Below are 26,832 nucleotides of genomic sequence, written 5' to 3' on the forward strand. Positions count from 1 at the left end.
GTTGAATGGCATGTCATTTTATGTCCTAACAGTCCTAAGGGAAGCAGTTTTCCCTTTAGGAAACCCGTAGAGACCGGGGTGAAGATAAGTGGTGCAATTGGGGCGAGGCACATACAGTCCCATGCGGAAAGGTACAAGCACCTACGTATACCCCTTCAACCGCCATTGAGCAGAACAACATTTCTTCATATTGGTGATTTTGACGTTTGAGGAATTCAGAGTTACTGCTTCAGCCAGCATTGACTCTGGGGTACCGGTAATTTCATTGATGTAGATTACGCTCAGAGTTGATGATTCCGTTACAGCCAAAGAAAAACATTTAACCGGTACGTTCTGTGGATGGGTCTTTGTTAACATCAGGACCAATCACCACTCAGACACAGACAGTGGTTATAAGTTGCTTTGCCAATCATGAAGAATACATTGTGTTTCATTTGATATTGGGTATGCTCTGGTTGGTTGAACATAACCCCACAACAGATTGGCAGACAAGAACAGTGTGCCTCATTATGACATTGGCGGTAGCCACCGGTGTCATTTTTTTACGGTGGCCGCGAACGGGCAATTACCGGGTCATTACAGCGCTGCCCGACCTGGTAATTGCCCATTTGCGGGCGCCGGAAAAAAGATGCTGCCCATTCCCATTCAGCCCAATAGGGCTGAATGGGAATGGAGAGATCGGATGCACCAGCACTGTTTATAACGGTGCCGGTGCATCCGACATGCTGTGATTGTGGGTGCCTTTCTGCCCCCCAGGTCCCACCCGCAAGCACAACTCGTAGTTTGCTGGTCCGGGAACTACGGTACCGCCAAGCTTACCGGTACCGTAGTTCCCGGACTGGCAAACCTATAATGAGGCCAAGTGTCCTTTTTGCCTAAACAGTGTGAGAAACACAGTGAAGATATGGAGAGGCCTGTGGCACAGTTGTTGGCAGGCACGAGTTACACATGTCAAATATAGGCCATTAACACAGAGATGCCTATATGGTGTCAAGGCTTTCTAAATACTCTGGTGACAGAGAGTCATTACCTACCCTATAGCAATTAAATGTGTTTAAACTAAACATAAACTAAACATTATATACTCATATTTATAGTTTCCACTTTTTCCATATACCACCACAAATCAACACAATTGTTGCTTTAGTAATAACTATAAGTTTCCCGCAATAGACATCAGATCGGCATAACAATCACTTTTGAAAAAAATACCCCTAAAATGGCCGCCAATCGCGGGCGAATGGCGCCATTACATCATGATGCTAAACGTGAACGCATGACGTCATCAAGCGAGCGACATGACGCATCTGTGCGCTATTTAAGGAGGCCCTTGTACCATTTCCACCATGGCAATCGGACCATCGCTGGATTGAGAAACAGCAGCAACATACCATTTAGTTAAGACCTAACTCTACAGCAAATTATTTTTTTCATAGCCTATACATCTATCATTTGGATCTATTACTACTAAATATGCTTAAATTAGGAAGCTGACTCTAGTAAATATTTTCTGCTAGGCACATCCTATAATTTTCCGTTCTTGTTCATTTGATTGTTAAGATTCTAACATGTAAACAACATATAACTAATCATGCTCTGTAATAATATCGCTTTTTTGAATTAGGAATTGATCACCCGTTCTTGAACTGTAACAGATGAGAACTAAGGGACACAACGCACATGTACTAATATAACGCACCATTTTTTTGAAACAACGAGGATAATTATACATGTAAGTAAACTTATTACATACATTGAACCCCTCAATCTGTCACCAAGAGTGTGAATTAAAACACATCATTACAATTTTAACTTGTAGGTGAAATTAACAAACAAATGCCACCATTTCCAATTGGAATTACAATTGTATCTTTCACTAATCCAGCACTCTTAAACCAACTGGACCAAACTGGTAACCAGCAACAAATCGTCTATCTCTTCATTAAAAATCTAAATTAAAATCTTCAATCCATTGGATCAGACCTCTTTCTAGAGACCACTCCACCTCCTGAGGTCACCAGCAACAAATCGTCTATCTCTTCATTGAAAATCTAAATTAAAATCATCAATCCATTGGATCAGACCTCTTTCTAGACACCACTCCACCTCCTGAAGAACCACTCAAAAACTCTGAGTGGGGAAACACGTGTCGAGGAAACAAGGAGTTTTAGGCACCAACAGATCTAAAGATCTACTCAACAACAATTTCCAACCAATAGAACCACAAATATCTAGGAGGAAAACAAGGAGATTAGGGCATCAACAGATCTAAGGATTTACTCAACAATAATCTTCTAAACATAAACAATAATTTTCTAAACAACAGAATCACAAGTATCTTGAGCAAACAACCCCCATTGGGGACCAGCAAACCTCCCCCTTGGGAATTTCAAATCAGTACATATCTTTGGAACCATCCTTAAAATACCCCTCAACAAACACTCATCCCCACAAGATGGTGACGCTATTATTTTCATTTCTAGTGAACTTAACTATATTCATCTTATTTATTTTAAACTTTCCTCTACAGAAGCATCGGATATAACTAATAAGTATTTTTTGTTATGTATTAACCAATAAGCAATTTAAGTTATGCATTAAAATGTAACTTGACTTTGAAAAAACATCCTCGCATCCTTTATTTAATTCAAAAGAGAAGCGCAATTTTGGGGTCTTTTTCTATAAATTTGACTTTCCCTAGCCCAGGTCAGCCTCTGAGCAAAAAAAACCCACTTGCAGCATCCCTGTAGATTAGAACCAACTAAAGATCTAATATATTCATCTTGCAACTCTTGAGGACGCCACCACTGTCCAAAAGGCTGAACTTTTTTCAAAAAGTGTGAAGGCTATGCAGGCGAGTTTGATAAAAAGGAAAGGATAATCCCTACCGCCACACAGACCTTATGACTACACGATCACTTTAGAGCCATCAGCAACATTGCTGTGTAGTCGTATTTATGCTCTTACTGAATCTGAAAATCAACACTTGAGGGAGGACGTGGATCACATTTTGGAAATAGGATTTATTAGTCGATCTCTCTCCCCTGCATCCTCACCTTTGTTTTTTATTACAAAGAAGAAGGTACACTAAGGCCATGCATCGATTACAGAGCCTTAAACCTTACCTTTGATTTCTGTATTATTGAATCAAATTAGATCCACTCAAGTGTTCACAAAGCTGGATTTCAGGTGTGCTTATCATTTGCTGCAGTTGAAGGAGGGGTATGAGTGGAAGGCCGCTTTTTGCACCAAATTCTCTGTTTGAGTGTTTAGTAATGCCTTTTGGGTTGTGTAATGCGGCAACAGCATTTCAATTTTTATGCAGGAGGTATTGCAGTGGTTTACTGGATTCATTCATCATTGTGTATATTGATGACATTCTCATATACTACGAGTCTATGGAAATCCATCAAGAACATGTACGAGCAGTTTTACAAGGACTGAGAGAACATCAGTTGCATGTCAAGTAGTAATGTGCGTGTTTCAGACAACTACCATATCCTTTTTGTGGTATGCCTTAACACCCGTGGGTATCGTAATGGATCAGACAAAAGTAAGAGCAGTAGTGGAGTCGCTGGTTCCACAAAAAGTGAAGGATGCGCAATCCTTCTTGGGGTTTACCAACTTCTACCGACGGTTTATTCCTTCCTTTTCTGATACAGTAACCCCTATCACAAGGCTATTGAAAAAGGGGGTTGAGTTTGAATGGGATGAGCAGGCACGAAAGGCTTTTGAAACACTAAAAGAAGCATTTACATCAGCATCCATGTTAAGGCATCCTGATACCTCTCAACCTTTCTAAGTGTAGAGACACATGCCTCTAGTGATGCAGTGGGAGCTATAAGGTCACAACGTGATGATGAAGGAGTCATGCATCTTTTTCACAGAAACTCTCTGCCAGTGAACGCAACTATCCCAATGCGGATAGAGAATGGTTGATCATTAAGGAAGCCCTGGGGGAATGGCAACATTACCTTTTGGGAGCTGGGCACACCATCACTATTTTGATAGACCACAAAAACCTGAAATATTTTAAGTCAACCAAGACGTTAAGCAAGCAACCGTTACACTGGTCGCAGTATTTTGCAGGATTTGACAACATCATCAATTATCACCCGGGTAGATGTAACGGGAAGGCAGATGCTCTGTCGAGCTATGAAGAGGATGAACACCTGATCGAGGAGTTAAGACGTATAGTACCATTAGAAAGGGTAATGGGAGCATTGTTCTGTGGAGTATTGGACACAATTAGACAGAGTATGACTCAGGAGGAAAAAGAGGAATGGTGCACATATAAGACCACTCGTTATATCTGAGATGGGTTGCCTTATCGGGGAACCAAAGTGTTCATCCCTACATCAGAAATATGAATAAAAATCATTCAGTGGTTTCATGAGAGGACTTTAACGGACCTCCGGGGTTGTAGAAAATGATACATGGCATAAAGAGATATTTTTGATGGCAACAGTTTTGCCACACATGGTATATCAATAAATACAAAGCTGTGATATATGTGAATATAGTAAATCAGGACAAAAACGAAAAAAGCTGGATTGACCATCCAGCAAAGATTGGTGCTCACGCTAGTGTTCAGAAATCTAAATAGTGTTATTCAATTTGGTAAGTTCTTGAGTATTCAATCAAAGTTCTTCAACACATTTTTGAGTAAAATTGTTACTTCACAATTTTATTCATGTTAAAGTGCAAGTCATTCATTCATCAGTCTGCATGAATAATGTACTGAACACCATCCAAGTTGACTGCCAAGAACATATGGTTATCTGTGCCTATTCATTTTGGAGTCTAGCTCCTTCCTCAGGGCTAAAACCAAATTTTATAAATTCTTTTCTGATTGTAAAACAACAGTTACATTTCATATTTCAAAGAAAGCATTATTTCAGTGAATCACAAACAGTAATTTAGAAAACAGTGTATATAGCAATGCATACCACATTTCACGTGCAAATGGGTTGTAGAGAGATGAAAGTGGAAAAAATAGAAATAAAAAAATAAAAATAATACATATGAGTTAAGGTAATTAATACAAATTACTCTCAATTTAACCTATGTTGATGCCCAAATAAAATACCAGCGTCAAGTGTACCTGTAAATCAACTTGCTCGCGTCTTGTATGAAGATCAAGACGAAGGAGTAAATGCAACTCCCTTGAATGCTGAGTAAAGAAATTCATGAAAAGGAACACGATCGTCAGTATTGAGTAATCTTTTAAATCGTGGAAATACATACGGGCGCTCAAACTGCTAGTGCTGGCCATATATGTGTACTTACCAATGCACTCAAATGTGCATTGGAACACAAACTCTTTGCGGATCCAAGGAGGTGAACCACGTTCACTTCCTTGTTTTGTCTGTTACCATGGTATCCCCGGCGCGGCACTGCGCAACGTCGGTGTGCGTGTCGACATGGCAGTGCCTCGCGTCCTGTATCTCCATGGATGCAGGAGAACGGGAATGGGGAATAACCATTCATATGGGCAAGTTTACTCTAGTAAGCGTGCGGACCACGCAAATTTGTGGCTAATATTCTCACCAGTGGGTGAGAATATGTGGAGAAATTAACATGGACTGAACACGTGTGTGTTTGTGAAAATGTAAAAAACGAAACAAATATAAATTATTGGTGGACAGTAGAGCATGAGAGAAAGAGTAAATATTGTCTGCAAAAATGAATACATAAAAGTGGAAATGTAGCAAGGAACGAAAACCTAAAAATAATAATTTCAGAGAATTAACATGATGAATTGTAAATGTTATGGACTAAGCCCAATTGACATCTCGCCGTGATACATAAAAACAGATGCAGATGGGTACTTGTAAGGGAAACCCAAGTGGTATCAAAGCGGATATACGGAACGGGATAAGGCATCTGTTTAGAAGTTACATATCAAAGTTCTATATTAAAAATGTACGTTTAATGTGTCTCATGGCTGCTCATGATAGTGGCATTAATGTGTATGGTATATGAAATTTGCTACCTGCCTACGCCTAATGAGGATCCTGAGGTGATGAACCTCTCTTCACAATGTTTCAAACCCTATAAGTGGGAAAATCGAAAAATTGGAAATGTTAAAAACAAAAAATAAATAATTAACTTAAGTGTAGGATAGTTTCATAATTCAAGATGAAATCAATGGGTGTGGACCTAATAGATAATGTCTAAACGGAAAATTAAAAACACATGAAAATGGAGGTAACAATAAAGATGGAGATAAAAATGAAGATAAATATTAATATAAATGAAAAGTGAAGGTAGATACATACTTTTTACCCGCAACATAAAAGGGTATGCATTATGCTAGAACTTATCTGTATCCTAAAAATAACAAGACCAGTTAATCTCCTCGTTCAGCCCTCTGGGGGCAAGTGTTCCAAGTCTGTCTATTCAGAAGCACTCTCTTCTATCAAGTCTTTGTTGCAAATTCTCATGAGGTTCATGTCGGTGTATCACTTCAAGTATCTGGAAGCGTATTTGTGCCAAATTGTGCCCCTTCTCTACCCAATGTTTGGCCACTGATGAAGTGGTATTCCTGTTTCGGATGCATGACCGATGCTCATTCCAGCGTAATTTCGCCTTTCTTTTTGACTGTCCCACATAGTACAACCCACATGGGCATTTGCTTGCATAGATGATGCTGGCCGTTTCACATGTTGCATAATCTTTGATGGGTAATTTCTCACCAGTGTGAGGATGGTTTACACTTTGTCCTTTCAATATATACCCACATATAGTAAATCAGCACATCATCTCTTTCTGGAACCACTACCTACTCTGGATGTGCCTTGGGCATATATATATATATGGATTTTGATTTACCCAGCATTCAAGGATACAATACCATCCTGGTGGTGGTGGATTATCTGAACAAAGATTGCACATTTTGTACCCAGTAAGGGAATACCTACAGCTGGGAAATTGGCAGAACTATTTGTACAAAACATAGTGAGGTTACATGGTTTGTCCACATCGTGGTAATGGACACAGGGTCTTAGTTTACTTCCAGATTCTGGAAAGACTGTTCTAACCAATTGGGTATCCATATTAAACTTTCTACAAGTTACTATCCACAGACAGATGGGCAGACAGAAAAAGTGAATCAATCCATGGATCATTAACTGAGTTGTCTAATCGCTCAACAAGAGCGTAATTGGTATGAAGTACTGTGGATAGTGGAATTGTGTTACAACAATTCAGATCATGGTTCCTTGTAAATTCCACTTTGTATTGTTTATTTGGTCGTCATCCATGAGTGTTACCTGGCAGCCTACATTAGATAACAAAAATACCTGCAGTGCAAGAAAGGAGCACAGAAATGCAATTGGGTTGGCGGAAGGCTCACCAGAATTTGGAACAGGCCAAGGAGACGTATGAAACATATGCAAGGGGACGTTGTTGAGCAGCAACAAGAATGGCTGCCTAACCTATGAAGCTGCTTGACCACGCATATCCTGACTGAAACGTCCTTACTTCCAAGGGACTAACTATCTACAGCAACTGTAGCACACCATGTTGGAACATATGCAGCCTAATCTGAGCGGATCCTGAACACTATTGCTGCATTATAAAGTACAGAATCCCCTGTTGAATCTAAGCGTAGCCTCGCGGGCTGAATGCAGCGCAGGCCCATAATACACGCGGCCTGACAGCCGCAGGGATAAAACTAAAGTAATCAAGCCGGAAAGTGAGGGACAAGCTCCGAGGAACCAGGATGCCAGGGAGAGGTCTGGGAACAATCAACCTCCCGATGGCTGCATACTGTGGCGCTCCATCCGGACAGGCCGGCCCCACCAGGGACATGGGTACTGGAATCGAGCTTGTCAGGAGTCAGGGGTTGAGCAGAAAGAGGCGTATTGTGCACAAATGAGTCTGGGAACTACACTTCCCAGTAGGCATAGGGAGGATGTGTAGTTCCCTATGCGCACCAGTCACCAGCTGCATGCAATCAGGAAGACATGTTTATAATGACCATCCGCCCGTGCTCCGGTGCTGATGATTAATGTTGGAGAGCACGGGCAGGGGTGGCGGCGAGGCAGCAGACTGAAGGTGAAGCTGGCAGGCAAAACGGAACGCTGGAGGGGACATTGGAAATAAACATCTTCAGGCTTGTGACTCAGGTCGTGGCGGCGAGAAACAGCTGAAGCTTTTTCTGCATATGTTCTTCAGGTCTGGGCAGCCGCAGGAGGCTTCCAGACAGCCAGTTAAGTGTTCCCTGTATTTGCTTTGATGTGTGATGTGAGCCTGCTAATACCCGGGTCGCGGCGGGATTAAGGCTGCCAGACGCTACAATTCGGCTTCATTCCATTTGGGTCCGGACGTCCGTTAAGTGTGCGTTTACAAGCATTCATAGTTCGGAAGTTGTGTGAGTTGGCCCTAAGAATCTCATTTAATTAAGACATTGTAACAGCACCCGTGTGGATGATATGCCTGCAGAATCTTACAAACAGGCATCTATGGGTTAAAACAAGTAAATGACTGAGTTTTTGATTAATGAGGGGCTCTGCTAACAATAGTGTCTCGTGAAGGGCTTTGTGCCCACACACCCACTCCACGCTGATGTTCCCAATATGTGCAGTGTTATGTTCCGTGTACTGTTGCTTTTCCTTGCCCTCTTAGGGCCATGTATCTCAGTCCTTATCATTTCATGACAGTTCTGTGTGTGTGCCATATGCTTACGCAATGTTATTGATGTTGTGATGCATTCAAGTCCTTATCACTAACATCTACGTTCTATGTAATGTGTTTGTGAGTCCATGGGAATTATGTCATGCTTTACAAGTTCAAGTTGTTAGGTCAAGACCCAGGGGTGTAAGGTAGAATTTCAGAGGTATCAAGTCAGGAACTGCTGGGTTAGGCATAAGTTGTGTTTAGTTTGGTTTTTTCCATGTATGCATATTGTTTTACCTTTCCTTCCCTTTGTTATTCCATCCCCTTTCCCCAACTCCGTCTTCCCCCCATTGGCTGCCACGTGGCTTCCTGTATTTATAATACTCAGGCACCCATGCCAACCACGGTGGGAGGGTCTATCTATTCGGCTTCTGTGGTTCGGGAGAGGGGATTGATCTCCTCCTCCTTAAGCTTTATTGACAGGGCTGGCAGAAGCCATTTATGATCAAGATAGTGACGGCCAGGAGGAGGAGCGCAACACACACGCCAAGTAACACGCAACTTATCTGGCACTGGCGCGTTGCTAATATGAACACTGAAATTACATATATGTGAGGGCGCTACATACCGGATAGTAGGCACATCCATCTACCCATCGTATTTCAATCACCACCTGTCACCAACATGACCCCGGCCCCACCAGAGGACTGAGCTGATACTGGCCTCAGTAAAATACAGCAATCCACCCTAAGTGTGGCAAATCCCATTGACTGTAATCAGACCACAACACCAAAGCATAACAGCGACAAAGGGTAGACTTTTCGAAACATTGATGAATTCTTGTCCTGGGTGGTCTCTGGCGGTCCAAAAACACATGTGCCACTTCTGTTAAGTTCACCAGAACCAACTTTACAACCAGAGGCTAAAAGAAAGGAAAACGCCTCTCAAACCTTTTCTAACCAGTATGGGCTTCACCAGAGATGTCAAACAGACCCTACAAAGTCCTCCTATTTGGGTTTGGATCTGCAGGAGAAATTAGTTGTTCTGGCTCCTTGCCCTGAGGTTGAAGCTCCACCGGAGGGTACTTTACCTCGTATCAAGTCCGCTGCCTTCTCGGCTCCCACACACCATAAAGGCCCATGACACCAAAAATCAACAATGGCGAAAATCATGGACCCCAACCTAAGGAGCTTTGTCCTGGACTCTAGAAACTTTATTATCACCAACATTGAGAAACCGGACCAGTTTGAATCAAGGGAGGCATTAAAGAACAACATTTTAGCCTCGCTCAATCTAAAAGCGTCTCCCAATTGTGTTAGATCCCAGGACCTGAGGGTCCTTCGTAGAACTCAGATCAATAATTGGTGCAGTTCTGACAACACTGACTGTATTGTGGTGGGTTGTGGCTCTAGTAGCCTACCCTTGTTTCTGGACAGAATTACCAATCTGAAGCATTTGTCACCGCTATCCAAGTTAAACATTATTTTTAACTGCCCTGTTCAATCTATCTGTCCTGCCTGCTGTCATGATTACTAACCTCAGGCTCCCACATAAACCTTTTCCCCCTTTAGCTCTGGCAAGTGGAGGCAGGTGGGGAAATCAGGTAGGGGCCAAGTGGGTAAAGGCCTGGCATTCAAAACGCTCACATCAGTTACTCAGAACTAACACTCCCATCACATAGGAAGTTGCACAATTGTTTCCTGGTTTTACATCACTTCCTGCCACTCCAATATGGACATTGTGGAACATCCTGGCATCCAGGAAGCTACAGTGCAGTCTAGTGTTTGGGTGTGGCTGCCTTTAAAAGCCACGTCCAGAGATCAGCCTGTGCTTCGTGTGCTTCCTATAAGCTTGAGAGCACACGCTTACCGCCGCTTGGTCTTCAGTCTTCAGTTTCCCTATCCGGCTTCTTCCCGCGGCCGGAGTCAGCGCTTGCATCATTGGATCCAGTCCTGCAACGAGAAGAAGATGGTGGTCAGTCATAATTTTGAAAAACAAAAAATCGAAAGACAATAATGTCGAAAAAAAAAATATCGCATTTTTTTTAATTATATATTTATTTAGGGGTCCGGGAATAAAAAAAAAATCGGTAAAACAAAAAATAATTTAAAAAAGGGGGGTTGGGGGGGAACCCCCCATTTCGAATAAAAAACGTAATAAAAAAAATGCGACTTTTTTTCGATATTATTTTTCGATATTTTGACTTTCGAAATTTTTGTTTTCGAAATTATCACTATAAACCGAAGAAGAGAGAGAAAGCAGTTAGTTGACAGTGAGTTTCACGCGCCTGCAAATCTCCGCACAGCGCGCTTTAAGGCAGAACTGTAAAACTTACCTTGTGCACCGCTTGGAGCAGAAACCAGCTTTCCATCATTTCTCGCGCTCCTTTCACCCGACTCGGGTACCCTGCAAGGAAAGAGAAAAGCAATTAGAACTCTTCCGCCATCCCCGCTCACCACTATTGCTGCAGTCCAGTGTAGTAAACTGACATGCAAATCAGCAAGCGCTACGGCAGATCAGAAATACTATGTTTGAATAACCCCAGTGAGGTAACTGGGCAGTCACAGACTTGGTGAATCTACAAACCTACCACTTACCTGAATTTACCTGAACTGAAAATCACAGTGCAGTAACTGGGTAACACGAACTTGTGGAACTAAAGCAGCAAACTGCTGGAGGCAGTTCTCAAGAACAACAACATCCGGAGCATCACCCAGAAAATAGCGCCCCTGCACGAGCAGGCTGGAGTGAGCACCAAACTAAACACACAGGCCAGACTTCCCACTAAATGAGAGGTGGTTTAGAGCCAGAGAAGGAACCAGAGGACTCTATTGCTCCTGCAGAGACTCAGGTAAGCGTGACACCTGCTCTATTTTGGCAATTGTGTTGCCTCGCATGGATTGTACCCAACGTGTCTTTTTATGTTTCATGTTGTATATTTTGGTGTTGTTTGTCTGTATGCGCCACCATGCCTCTGAGTCCATTGTGCACGGTATAAATGTCATAAAGTAAAGTAGGTGGATTTCACCCTTCATGCATGGCTAAGCGTTGGTTACACACTAAGGCAATGTTTTGAACAAACCACGACCACAACATACTTGCCCAGCACCGCTACTAACAATTCCAGTGCCAGTGCCTGTGTTTCTCATTGTGCAAGGAGGGTATTCTAGCCCAAGCCACCACCAGAGCAGCAACAACACCACTCCTCCAATAATAACATAAGCACACATTGGCTAGGAACACCCCGCTGGTAATGACCCGACGGGGAGCCAAGGGGGGCAAGAAGGGCCCCATGGGTGCTTTCATAGGCAAATCCCAGCCTGGCACCGACCCTGCATGCCGAAAAGACCCACCCTTTGATGCTTGCTCTTCCACCAACACTGCCATGGACCCATACATGGGCACAATGCAGACAGGCTTTGCGGCGGTGACCGCCATACCGGACGATATTGGCTCAACAGTGAACTCCCTCAAAGCAAAACTCGAGAAGGAGAGTGGGCGCATCACACAAGCCAAGAACCGGGTTGGATACCTGGAGGATATGGTTACCACACACACAAAGGACATTGAACAGTTTAAAAAACAGTTGAAAACTGTACAGTTGAAGTGTGATGACCAGGAATCATGTTCGCGCTGCAATAACATCAAGATAGTGGGCACAGCGGAGAAACCACTGAATATCCCCATGAAGATGTTTATGGAGGAAACATGTTTTTTATACATGAAACTACATTGTCGGGCTACCTGAACTGTTGGCCATCAAACGCTATCGCCAGATCCATGACTACTGCTTAGATGAAACACTATGAAGCTGCTCTAATTTCCTACTGTAACATAAGCTATACCTTGGGATTCACAGTATCGGGGTTGCGGGAGTATCAGACAATGTTGCAAAGTTCTTGCTGATGTTTGCAGGACGTCTCCCACTGTTTAGAGACAGGTTTGTTGGCTATGGGGCAACACTGCCATGTTTGGTGTACAGTGAGGGTGGAGGTGGGATGTTAACAGGTTTAAAACACAAAATTTGACGGTCACACATGAGGAGCATTGGTCGGACAACTATTGCAAAGTCACTAATGTAATAGATACCCTTTTGTCACATGATGGGGAGCGGTGGTCAGTCCATTAGGTTGCTTTCATGGAATATCCATGGTCTGAATAATCCCATCAAGGCCAGGAAAATACAATTATATGACAAAAGGCATAAAACACACATATTGATGTTGCAGGAGACCCATGCGTTAAGCAGAGTGGTCAATTCCTTTGCACGCAGCTGCGGCCCCCAGAAATTCTCAACCAGTTACTCCTCACAATCTAGGGGGGGTTCTCATTTGCATTCATTACTCCCTGGGCCATAGGGCCTCACAAACCACTGTAGATCCATTAGGCAGGTATATCATTGTCTGGAGTGACTTGTATGGGCAACCCACTGTGCTCATTTACATCTTTGGTCCAAATATAGATGACCCAGAGTTCTACCTTAACATCATAAACCTGATAACCCCCATTGACAATACCTGGGTACTTTGGGGCTGGGACTTCAACACCATTCTGAACCTGCTGTGTGACAGGCCTTCCAGAAACCCACGCACATTAACCAAAGCGGCTCAGGCCCAATCAATGAGATACCTACCCTTGATAGACATATGGGGAATTACACCCACACAATGAATAGTTCACTTTTCACTCATCGATCGCTGGTTAATCACACCTGACTGGACCCTGCATACTACTGAATGCACAATCTTCTCACACACATTCTCAGATCACTCTCCTGTGCTACTTGACATTCAGCAGACACAATTAAGCAAGAGCCCCCAACTCTGAAAGATTCTCCTGGCCTTTCTTTGTGATGCTACTGTAGTAGGCCAACTGAGGATAGAGATATTAGATTGTTTTTTTACGTAATGAGGGTACAGTAGACTCTCTAGCCACAGTGTGGGAGGCTTTGACGATCTGGCTGCAAAGCCAGATTATATCCGAAGCACATGGCCCCCTTCGCACTATCTGCCAAGAACTCCAAACAACTGAAGCTAAAATACGCATCTGGCTCAAAACCACACACAACTTGATTTGTTTTAGAAATCGGCCAACAGAGAGATTCTCTATGTTACTAAGTCTGTCAGAGCGAGGAGATATGGCGAGATAGATACGCCCAGTAAATCGCTGGCCAGACTGATCAAAGCTGAAAACCTGAGACAACCAATTATCAGTGTATGTGACCAACATGGGGAAATATGTCTGGGAGAAACTGCTATTAACAAAGTGTTTGCCAAATTTTATTCTTCACTGTATACCAATATTGATACCATGTCTGCTTGCAATCTCAACAATTATATATCTGCGATCCCACACCCCGCTCTATCATCAGACGCAGCAGAATCTCTGGAGGCCCCCTTTCCCACTGATACAATTATTTCTGTATTAAGGATCTAGCTGCTGGAAAGGCTCAGGGATTGGGGATTGATTCATACAAATGTGTTACACACATTAACTTGCCCTGAAAACTTCTAGCACTATGGAACGAGGCTGTCACAAGAGGGGCTCTTATTTCATCGCTTCGCGAAACGGTCATTTCCGTCTTACTCAAACCACACAGACCCCCGCAGGAAGTAGCACCATAACACTGACTCTCTCTAATCCATTCGGAAGCCAAAATATTTGCCAAAGTCATCCCCTACAGCCTTTCATGACTCACTTGGTACACCCTAATCAATCATGATTCAAACCGACCAGATCAACCTCCCTGAACTTACATAGACTATTTGCTATAGTAGCCCAACTAGATCCCAAATCCAAAGTTGTTGCGGCATCACTAGATGCCGAGAAAGCATTTGACACAGGTCTCCTGAGAATCACGAAGAATGACTAGTATATCCAAAATGTATGTATCCACAATTGTATCACTGTAATGTAATGAATTGACCAAAGTGAACAGTACTCCATGTTTTGACCGTCTTACAAATAAAGATCACAAAAAAGAAATATGCAGATGCAAAAAGGATATCTCTTCCTGAACACAAGAAGGGGGATAAAGCATGGTTATCGTGAAAAAAAACGACATTTCAAAGGTCCACATGTACTGCAAGGCTTATAGTGACTTTTTCGAACGTCACATTTTCGAAATGCCATTTTTTCAACACCAAAACGGCGAAATTTGTTTTTCCAAATGCTTTTATTATTTTATTTTTTTTTTTTAAATGGGGGGTTCTCCCCAGCCCCCTGTTTTTTTTTAATTGACACTTTTTTTAATAACAAAACAAAAATAAAACATAAAATAAAAAAAACAATCTGACATTTTTTTTCGGCATTTTTTTTGACAAAATGGCATTTCGATAATTTGATTTCGAAAATTTGACTGGATACCGTACTGCAACTCTGATATATCAGACATTTTACATATTAGAAGTGTTAAAACCCGATGTGGTTAGGTTAGGCTAAATTGCGATTGCTGTTGACTGCCATTTAAAGCCAATAGCTTTATTTTGAAGTTTAATTCGTGTTTTTAAAAAATCCTGATTTTAGACTGATATTATTTTGAGGTATACCTGAATTCTGTTTTACTTTTTGCGTGTTAGTGGGGGCTTTCAGTTTACTTGGCAGCACACATTCTTGTAGGCAAATCTGCCTTCCACTTCTATAGTTTCAGAGCATCAGTGCCCGTCCAATTATATCCATCCCACACGGCATAAATGTGCTGGAGAGAACACCCACGTAGCGGACAGACACAGCGGGCATGCCTGCAGCGTGCCGAAGGCGTGCTAAAGGCAAGCCGTCAGTGCCCGTCTGGGACCTGGTCAGGCCATGTGCCCTTCCACCAACACCTAATATGCTGCTGCAGACACATACCCCTAGCCGCATTTATACACATAATGACTTGGCAGCCTTGGCCCCTTTGGATTCCTGTTGGCCTCAGGGATTCAGAGTTTGCCTTTCTAGGCAAGTCTAGGAAAGTATCAGTCATTGCACAGATTTGCCTAAGGGGTTATTAATAATTGTCATATCGGCTGGAGCTCACCGAGATGACATTTACTCCCTTCTGGAAAATTTGCAACACAATCTTTTGTGTATGACTGGGGCTTGGTTTACTGCAGTCTCCAATCCTGATATTGTCCAGATGCTGCCTCCCCAATATAATATTTTACAGTTGGACCACCCCGCCCCTAAAGCAGTGGGTGGATTGGCCCTAATTTTCCAGATTTCACTGAGCTGTTCTTTTATTTTTTTGACTCATAAACTGCCATGTAAGCTACTACTGGTCAGGATTCAATCTTCCCCATATGTTTATTTTCATTTTCTTATAGTATATCGGCCACCAGCCCATGCTGGAAACGAATTGTTGTATGATTTTGGCTGATCCCTCCCTGAAACATCCTAAATTAGCTATCTTGGGTGATTTTAATCTGCACATTAATAATCCAACTGATCTTCAGTCAAAAAACGTTATGACTATTTTGATTGATGGTTCCTTTTTCTTGAGGAATCATCTCCCAACCCACATCGCAGGGAATCTGTTTCCTGGTCGGAACACTACCTGCTTCCCTTCTCTATTTCCTCCTAGCTACCTAGGCACATACTTAATGTATCTAGTCAAACTAGTCGTCATTGGGAAGATCTCTGCCCGAACTCCATCACTAATCTGTGGACTTCTCCGACTCAAAAGGAAATACTGAGTACAAATAAAGATCCTTGCAATGCCTTGATAGATGCCATGCATGAGACTGCTGATGTTTTGGCTCCTCTAAAGGTATTCAGTTGGTCGCTCTAAACCCTCTGCCCCCTTCGGAAGCACTTAGGCTACTTAAACAACAATGTCGCCAAGCTGAACGCAAATGGCGTTATCAACTTTAGTCTCTCTGCCAAAATAATGTATACTCAGGCCCGCACCAAATATCAGGCTCCTATAAAAAAAAAGTCAATCTTGTTATTTCGCAGACCAGATTTTTACAGCCTCAGCTATGGAACTTTTTCAAGTGGCAAAGGCACTTTCAACCCCAACACATCCTTTAGCAAAGGCTTTACACACAAGTTTGTCGTGACCATATTGCTTCTTTTTTAGAGACAAAATTAGCCCTACTGAGGTCAACGGGACACAAACCAGTTCTTTTCAACTAATCACAGTAACAGACAGCATGGTCTCCACTTCACTACTGGAACATAGATATACCTCTCCTACAGACCCAGTCCCTCCCTCTATTATTGAAGCTATTTCAGAGAAGTCAATATCTCTTGTTACTGCTGCTTTGCAACATTCTTTCTCGACAGGGCTTATTCCATGGTCCCTAAAACACGCAGTCATCTCTCCACTACTAGAGAAGTCTCATCTTGACTGAGCCATGGTGGAGAATTATCATCCGATTTCTCTACTTCCGGCTCTTATGAGACTTATGGAGGCCATTGTGACTTCTCAGCTTTCAGACTTTTTGGAATCTAATCAGCTCTTGAACCCCTTTCAATCGGGGTTTGGAGCGTATATGGGCACTGAATCTGTGATGGTCACTCTTATGGATGACATTGCTCTGATTCAAGACTGAGGTGGGAGCTCTGATTCTCCTTGACCTCTCCGTGACTTTTGATACCGTTGACCATCAGATCCTACTTCAGAGTCTTGGGTTGCAGCGTCAGGTGTTCCGCTATGATGGTTTGCTCCTTTTCCAGAGGACCACTTACAAAAAGTTTCTCTTCCTCCTTTCAAATCTGTCCCTACAGCAGTAAATGGTGGGGTCACTCAGGGCTCCGCCCTTTCTCCCCTTTTGTTTAATTTATACATGCAACCATTGGCCAACTTGGTTGCTGAACATGGGGTACATTTCTACTCATATGCCGATGACACTCAGATTCTTTTTCATTTAAATGCTTCTGCTAGGCTGAAGGATTGTTTTTCAGTGGTTGGAAGATGGATGGCCAGGAATTGGCTCAAACATAATGGGGACAGAACGGAGGTCCTCATGGTGGGCTCTAACATATTGGGGACTTCATGGACCTCCGACTACTGGCGGACCTCTCTGGGCCCTGTCCTGAGCCCATTCTCGCAGTAAAAAAAAGGGTATCGAAATTCTCAAAAGTTGTTCCAGAGAAGCCCACATTTCCTCTGTTTGTTAATCAGGCTTTGTTAAGTTGAAAGTTCTAAAAAAGGTTTTACCATTTCTTCCTCCTGAATCCAAGACTAAGATTGTTACCTCGTCCATCATGGGTTCCGTTGATTATTGCAACAGTAATTACCTTGGACAACCTGAGGCTTTGTTACAGCGCCTTCATATTCTCCAGAAGTCAGCTCTCCTCTGGCTCTGGGAGCTCATAGACTGTCACACTCTAAGGACCTGTCAACTACACTAGCTCCCGGTTAGAAGCAGGTTAAAGTTTAAGATTTTGTGCCTCGTGCATCGCGCCATTCACAACTCAGGCGCAGAATTTTTAATGTCTAAACATATTCCTTAAAAGCTGAGTAGAACTCTGTGCTCCTCTGGTAAGTCCCTGATATGTATTACCAGATTCCGTTGGGCCCAAGCTTGAGGAAGAACCTTCTCTGGGCTAGCCCCCACACTTTGGAATTCCTTGTCAATGGACCTTCGCAATCTCTCTGACTATTTTCAGTTTCGGGGGAACCTGAAGTCATACTTATTCTGATCATGCTTCGTATCTATCCACACACATCTCACCTAAGCGCCTAGATACCTCTTTTGGTCTTTGTTTGCACTCTATAAATCCTCATACAATACAATACAATACAGTTAACTGGAGGAATGTAAATAAATACTGTGTTTCATGTTTCCGTTTTGAAACCAGCTAAAGCTGACATCACCACCTCCATGTGACAGAGGAGAACAATACGAATATGAAGTACATCGAATTTTAGACTCACAACAATGAGAAAGAGCATTATGGTACTATGTGGACTAGGTGGGCCACGGTCCGGAAGAAAGGTCATGGGAGCCTTCTTCCAATGTACATGCAACTCTAAAGGTGAGGCAATTTCATCTGCGCTGTCCTGAATGTCCAGGCCCTCTCCCTGGGAGGGAAGGTACTGTCAGGAATAAGGGTGCCCGCATCGGAGTCATGTAGAGGAGAGGGAAACTCCGGCTCTGACGCGGGAATACATTATCCAGCAAGCCGTGTGCTGGGTCGTAGAGCACACATGCGTTAAAAAGGAGGCAATGCCCCTTCACCGGTGCTTGTGATTTGTGCTATGGCAGGATTTGTTAACACGCTGCGGTAAGTGGGTGTTCCAAGCTACTTTATTGTATGAGCGGCTGGCCGGGGTCGCAGCCGTGAAAGAAAGGCGTAAAGGAATGCCTTCACGGACTCCAATTCCGAGCCGGGGGGGAAAGCAGTGACTTCACATGGGCTTATTGAACTTTGAAGCCGCGTCTCCTTTCTCCCTGTAAATTATGGCCTCTGGGATCGCGCGTGGGTCCAGAGGCGTCAGATAAGTGCAGTGTGAAGCGGGGAATAGTGTGATTTATCAAGGGTGGAGGATGGACTAACTGCAGTGTTTTTTGTTTGTTTCTGTTTCAACAGATGAACATTGTAATGTTTTAGACTGGTGCGTAAGAGAACCAACCCTGGGAAATATGTGAGGCAGTATACGAGTCAAGTATTAGAGTATACTATGACATTTAAATTGTACAAGGCTCATGCATGTACCTTGATGTTATGCAGAACGTGAGTTGTGTCAGAGTAATAGAGTGTACTAAATAACATAAGGTCGCGAGATGTACACTGGTGTTATCTAAAATGTGTTAAACAAAGCATAAGTAGCGTCAAGAGTATTCGAGTGTATATGCTGGATTGAGAGTCACATCTAGTGGTATATTGCATATAGGTTTTAGGACTGAAGTGTTATATGTTTCTATCCCCTGCTAGCCCCTTTCCTATCCATTATGTTTCCCTAACCATCTGTCCATTGTTCCTACTTCCCTGTGCCTATCCACAACATCTTCCTTACCTTCTTCCCCCATTGGTTGCCTGGAGGTGGCCTGTATGTAAAGTAGGCATCTCGTGCCAATCAAGGTGTGAGAGTGTTTGTACATGTGGCTTCTCTGGTTAGGTTGATAGTGTGGATCGCACTTACGACACATACCCACTTTCCCTTTCCTTGGGGAACAAGACAAGATTGTCCCCTATCTTTGCCCTGTGTATGGAGCCGTTCACTCACAGAATTTGACCCAAGTCAAATGTATATGCTTTGTTGTGGGAGATTGACAGCATAGGTTGGTGCCTTTTGCAGATGACTTCCTGTTTTCACAGGAGGCCCTGCAATGACTTTTCCTCACAGTACTAGAGACATCACTGCATTCAGAGATACATCAGGCTTTTGTATTAATTATAACAAATCTAAAGCAATGGAGATTACGTTATCTAAGGCTTCTGTTCAGGCCTTACCACAGCATAGCTTTACTTGGCAAGCCAAAATAATGAACTATTTGAGGGTGTCCCTTATCAAATTTTACTCTCCCCTGTATAGGTATAATGTACTAGATTCTTTGCTCTCAATAATGAGTGATTTGACTAGATGAACCCTTTTAGATATTTCTTGGTTAGGCACACTGACTACAGTTAAGATTAACCACTTGCCAAGGTTTTGGTACTTGTTCCATGCTCTCCCAATTCGATTTTCCCTTAGGTGTCTCTCTATCATCCAAACTCACACTCTGGCTTTCACCTGGGCCAATACAATTCCTAGAATATCCCATATGGCCTTTCACCCCCTCATTTTCAGTAATACCTTTTGATGTCTCAATTACAGTCTTTGATTGGCTGAATGAGAACTCAGACAAGAAGTGGAGATGGATCAAAGCCCTTATCTCCCAAGTATCATACATTCTCACCCGCATATCAAAAGGGATTTAGCACATAGGCTTATGCTTTACTTCACTTTGGCCTAGTAAGAACAGACTCAGCCTAAATACACGTTTAGGTCTTACTCATCCCTGTTAAACCAGGTATCTAGAAATCCTGATTTTTCAACTGTCGTAGCCTACTTTCATAATTGGATAAAAAGGGTCTTAACCCATCTATTCCACTCATATGAAAGAGGCTCTCCACTAACGTTTGAGCAATACAAATTGAAGTTTCATATCCCGGAAATATAATGTTTCCACTACATGCAGCTGCATCACTGGACAAAACATCCTAGAAAACAATTGGTGGTTACACAGGATGCTACAAAATGTGAAGATTTACTTCTGATGGGTATTTCCTTTATAAAGTATTAGAATCATCATATCAGTACCCTAATCATAATTATATGCATACTTGAGCTGATGAACTGAGTAGAGAAATCAATGTAACCTCCTAGCTCAATATTTGGGAAAGAGCGTCCAGAATCAAATTTTCTACATTAATTAAGGTAAATGCATATAAGGTTTGTTTATGGGTGTATTTAACCTCACCCAAACATCATAAAATGGTCCAGTCTACCTAATTGTTCTGCCGGCAATGTTGCTTAGAAATGAGGATGAAACTACATCTATGATGGGGCTACTGGATTCGATATTTTCTACTTGTTTTTTCATCAACATATATGAATGTTTTTTTTCATTAAATATTTATATATAAATAGTTTTAATCATAATTGATGAATCATTTATGCAATAATAAAGTAATAATAAAGTAACATATGTATTATTTCATAAAACTGGCTGATTCGTGCAGTATATTTTGGCTGTGATTTAGCATTCTGGTGCTAACAATGAGAGGGGACATGTTTCTGTAAGTACAGGGGCTACTGCAACTTTCAACCTTTTTGGGAGATTGTTCTTACAAACATAGAGATGATAGCTAAAGTAAACCCTCCAACCCTCCCACCGCTCTGCCAAGAGACTTTTTTGTCGTAAAATTAGGAGTTGTAGATGACCATAAGTTATTTTCCCATAAAGATCCTCGGTCGGCTCTGATCTTGCAGTGACCTGTAGCTACCAGAATCACAATAGCTTATGATTGGGAATCTTCACAACTATACCTCTCCCCACCAAAATTAGAATTGTGGTCTCACCTGTGAAATTCATTATTTGATATTACCCGTAGATTGCACGTATTTCTTGGTGATACTGCAAAGGTATGATCTTTCCTCCTACTTGACAAATTATTCTGTTCTTCAAAGACCAGAGCAGTGATTAAACCAGCTGATCGTCTAAAATGGTATCTAACAAGTTTGAAAGGAAATGAGGGTTGTGGGAGTATCATCAGGCCAACGGAAATTGACAGGCTGAAAGATTAAATACAGGTATCAGGTATTCAGTTAGCAGTGCAAAGCATCATTGCAGAAAATGCATAGGCAAACAAGGAAGTCTGCCACCATTCTCTACCATGCCCTTGATAGAGGTCTATATATAATCAAGGGGGTGCAAGGAGGAGAATTTCAAAATTGTGTTGCAGTCTCGTCGTTGGTGTAATCCTTCATACTTCCGTATGTTGCTCAATGCGGAAATGTATCATGTTTTATGCAAGTACCTTGTATTCAAATTATGCATTTGATGTCTTTTATTCTGTGCTTTGGAAGTACTGGTGAGAAAGGTTGAATGCCAAAGTTGAGCAGAACAGGGTAAGTAGAAAGAAGGATGGACTGTTAAACTGATGGCAGAAGATGAGCTGTCTGCTGGGGTGGTGTATAAACTAAGAATGTGTTTCACTAATCGCTTTGGATCCCTGCCACCTTAAGGTGCATAGCAGGGGACTGTGCTTCTTCAATCACAAAAAAGTACAATCAATACCTTGCTTAATGAAAATGTTCGTTGTTCCATGCAGAAAAGTTCTATTGTTCCTCTTCTGAAGAAGTCCTTTCCTTACTCTAAGACCCCCTCTAACATCTGCCCTCTCTTCTCCCTATGCACAAACTAAACTCCTCAAACCCTTTGAGCTGCTTGGTAGATTGCAGGTTGGGTTCTTGCGGGTCAGGAATGCTGAGTCAATGCTCAGTGGCTTCCATTTTTGTATCTGATGTCTGCATTGTCATCATCCTAATCATGTTATGTTATTTGATATATGTATAGAGTGAAGAGCTGGACGAAATGGGCTACGAAGTCAAAGTGCAATCAACCAAAAGCGAAGAAGAAAATAAAAGCGAGGCTGAAAACAAAAGGGGTGTTACGCCCAGCAGAAAGCAAGTAGACAGACACCCAAAAAGTGCCTTAGGAAGAACCGGCCGCAATAAATCGCCTGAAAAAAACAAGGACAGAGCAAGAGCCCGGGAAGTTGAAGAGAAACTGAGGGAAAATCGACAAGCCTCGAAAGAAAACAAAAATTATGAAAGTTTCACAAAAACCAAAGATACAAAAAAACTTAATAAAGCCAAGGCAATTCCAGAAATAACAGCCAAACTTTCAACAGAAAAATTTCCCCAAAAAAGATGTGAACCCACGAAAGGCATATGGTCCTGGCTGCCCAAAATTCTGATGGAAAAAAAGCAAACATAGCAACTCGCGAGAGACAAGCACATCCTACATGACAGACATCGCGCGACCCCCTTAAAGTGCAAACTAAAAATGTGCTCATGGAACACGAGAGGACACATCCATCTACTGTCTCCAAAAGACATGGACCTGGGGTCATATGACCTTTTATGCCTTCATGAGACCTGGCTGACTGAACCCCCTGCAATAGGGGGGTTCGAAGTCATCCTTGCACCAGCCAAACAAGGATGTCGAGGAAGACCTTCGTCGGGCTTATTGATTGCGTCTAAAAAAGACTCAGGGATCAAACTAGAAGAAACATTGATCAGCAACCAAATGATTCTGATGGTTAAGGCGGCATGGAGCCGTTGGAGTACCGTTAAAAACGCCTACGAGAAAGTCACCTTAATCGTAGCAAACACCTACTGGAACCCCGCAAGCATAGAGCCTACCGCCTACATAGAGAAAATGGAGGACGCGATAGATGAGGCACTATCGGAACACCTGGTAAAATACTTCCTCATTTGCGGAGACCTGAACGCTACGTGCATGAGCTCGGAAGAAAGAGAGGCGGACCTAGGCCACAACTCAACAGGCAAACAACGCGGCAACCTATGGGTCAAATTGATGAATTCAAGAAACCTTCACAATTTGCACGAAGCATTCCCAGACCTAAATCGCCCGCCATCATGGGAAAGAAACGAATTGACAGGTACCATAGACTACATCTACGTCACTGAACCATTACTGGCAATAACGAAAGATTTTGTAATTACAAGAGTTACAGCCAGTGACCACAACCCCCTGTCAACAACCTGGATGTCAATAAGGCCCCAGAATGAGTACGTTGAGCATCAAGTCATAGCCAACACGAAGGGAAACTGTCTACACCTTACAACTGATGCCATTGAGGAAATAGAAAAAGGATTCAGCTCAATGCCAAATCACTTGGGCAAAAATAATACAGACTATACGCCATTCCTGACGAAGTTTAAGAAGACTCGTAAAATAAAAACAAACAGTGGAAATCCCCCAAGACACGTGTATGACCTAACACTGGTGGAGAAACGTCGGGCACTGCGGAAAATACAACGCAAAGCAAAATCTTCAGGATCTCCAGGGGCTGTGAGAGCGGCAGAAGCGGAAACCAAACTCTACAAAGCATGGGTAAAAGGCCACAGACTGTCTCTCTATCAACAAGATGCTGAAAACATTCTAAAAGCGATAAGTGGCAAAAACATAAAAGAATTTTGGAAAATTTTGAGAGCGGTTAACGAAACCCAAGAAAACACAATCATAACCGAGATTGGGGAAACTACTTGGACAAAACATTACACTACTATGTACCAGGCACCAAGTACCAACTTAAAACTACAGGGCGAAATGTCTCCTGAGCCATGGATAATCATAGATGATCCACAGGAAATTCGATTGAAAATCAGAGGCTTAAAAAACTCCCACGCCCCAGGACCCGATGGGATCACGAACTCCGATCTAAAAACACTTGAAAATGAGTGGGCAAGTCTGCTAAGTAAAATCTTTGGCAGATGCTGCAACTTAAAAACGATACCACCCTCATGGAAACAAGCAACAATCGTTCCAATATTCAAGAAAGGAGACAAAAAGGACCCGATAAATTACAGACCAATTGCGCTCCTGGATGTCATAGGTAAAGTGTTTGGCTCAATGCTTCTCGACCGCTTCAAGATCTGGGCGGAGAAATCACCCTGTAACGACCCACTCCAAACGGGATTCAAAAGAAATCTGGGCACGACAGCCAACATTCTAATGCTAAACGTGCTGAAAAACAGAGTACTGGAAGGAGGAACGAGAATCTTTGTGGCGTTCATCGATCTGACACAAGCATTCGACCGGATAGACAGGGCCCGCCTATGGTCCAAACTTGAAACCTGGGATTGTCCACCGTCTATATTAAACCCGATTAAGGCACTATACACCGACACTTCAATACGCATCCGACTTGATCAAAATGGCCTTTTATCATCACCCATCCCAACAGCGAGAGGAGTGAAGCAGGGGTGCCCGTTGGCCCCGGCCCTGTTTCTGGCATTCATTGGGGACATCCAAAACGAGGATCCAAAAATTCGAGCATTTCCTCCAAAAATCTGCAAAATCCCGATAACACGATTGCTTTACGCAGACGACTTGGTCCTAATGGATCACACACCAATTGGTCTGCAGCGCCAACTGACAAAGCTTCAAGGGTATATGCAAGAAAACAAACCGGAAACAAACGTAAAGAAAACAAAATTCTTAGTACTGGAAAAAGCGACCAGGAAAACAGAAAAACTGAAACTAACTTTGGAAGGATCACTGATCGAGCGAGTGTTCGACTTCAAATACTTAGGAGTAACCCTAGACTCCTCTTCGCAAGACAAAGCCATGCAATCGGTCCTGATGTCCAAAGCCAACAAATTGGCAGCCCAAGCTAGGGCCATAGATAAAAAGTTTGGAAGATTCTCACTGATCCCTGTGTTAGAACATTATAAGAAAAAGGTGATGCCGACATTAACATATGGGGGAGATGCTATGATGAACTTACCACGATCCATTTGGACAAAAATTGAGGCAAAGTTTTGGCGAAAAGTCCTCAGACTCCCAAACTCGACCCCAATAGCCTCAATCCGACGAGAGCTTAGCTTACCCTCTCTCAGAAGTTCAGTCTCACAATCGTCTCTAAGACTGTTCAGGAAATGCCGGATGGCTGAGCCACCATCAATATACTTTCTCATCAATCTCGAAATAGAAAGGAATACAAGTAAATCCCTTAAAAAATGGAAAGAAGAAAACATCAGCTTGCTAGAACAGGTCAATGCAGACGAAGAACAACTAATAAAGTACCCAAAGAGAACCTTCACCAAAATCAAAGAACTCGACTGGATAAACACCCTGGAGACAGCAGGAAAAAATAAATTAACCCTACACCTGCCTCCAAATACGAAAAAACTCAATGAACTCCAGGAATATATAAAGAAGTTTCCATCCAGGAAAGGGAGAGACACGCTGATGAGAGCCCGTTTAAATGTCTTGCAGACAAATGAGATCTTGTCAATTAGAGGCCAGTCGGGAAATAACAGTTGTCGATTTTGTGAGATACAAGAAAAGGAAACAATCCGCCACTTGCTCCTAAAATGTGCCTCAAACCAACATATAAGAAGTCGATACTTAAAATCAACCTTCACAGATTTCATCATAGAAGACGAAGAAATATGTTGGTCTCGTTTGATTGGAGGCGACAAAACATCATGGCAAATAGCTTCCTATAAAATCTTGGAAGCCATAAACTGGCCGACAAAGGCACATTTTTAGAGAGCTGTTCTCATTTTCTTTCTCTTTTTTTTTTTTCTTTCCGTCACGACCACAGACAAAAGACAGAAACCTCAAATTTTGTAAAAATCTTTTGATTAAATACAAATAAAAAAAAAAAAAAAAAAAAATCTGTATAGGCTTACTGCTATTGTTACGGCAAGCACTCTGTCGTGGAAGGACCTTCGGAAAGACCGCAGTCTGTGCAAGTATGGAATTAAAAAGAGAATTACATTACATGCCAATAATCAATACAATTAGATAACTATTCAATTACTAGCAGAGATGACTAGCGTGCAGAGTACTGTGTTTAGGCAGAGAGATGGCTGCTATGTCGTGACTATGTGATAGCTGGATCAAATTGTTTGTGGGACTGAGTTGTATAGTATGAGCTGCAGTGCAAGAGGGGGAATGGGCATAATAAACAGTCTATCAACCCTATCAACAGCCCTCAAGTGTCTACAGTTGAGGGCTGTGCTATACTTGACATTCA

The 26,832-nt window shown here is 42.5% G+C and overlaps 1 protein-coding gene across 6 annotated transcripts in view; it reads right to left on the reverse strand.

The window, feature by feature from the left end:
• The window catches only part of CTPS2 (CTP synthase 2), a 2,467,148-nt gene that overhangs the window by 1,935,849 nt on the left and 504,467 nt on the right, over positions 1–26,832 (reverse strand). Inside the window, exon 1 of one of the 6 annotated variants that reach the window (XM_069636803.1) lies at positions 10,492–10,574. The exons of the other annotated variants lie outside the window; for them this stretch is intronic. Coding sequence (XP_069492904.1) covers positions 10,492–10,563 — 72 coding nt within the window. The 5' untranslated portion in view covers positions 10,564–10,574. Of the gene's footprint in view, positions 1–10,491; positions 10,575–26,832 lie in introns of those variants that run through there. 6 annotated transcript variants of the gene reach the window in all.

Source organism: Ambystoma mexicanum, chromosome 7p (genome assembly GCF_040938575.1).
Source record: "Ambystoma mexicanum isolate Mex_15411 chromosome 7p, UKY_AmexF1_1, whole genome shotgun sequence".
NCBI lineage: Eukaryota > Metazoa > Chordata > Amphibia > Caudata > Ambystomatidae > Ambystoma > Ambystoma mexicanum.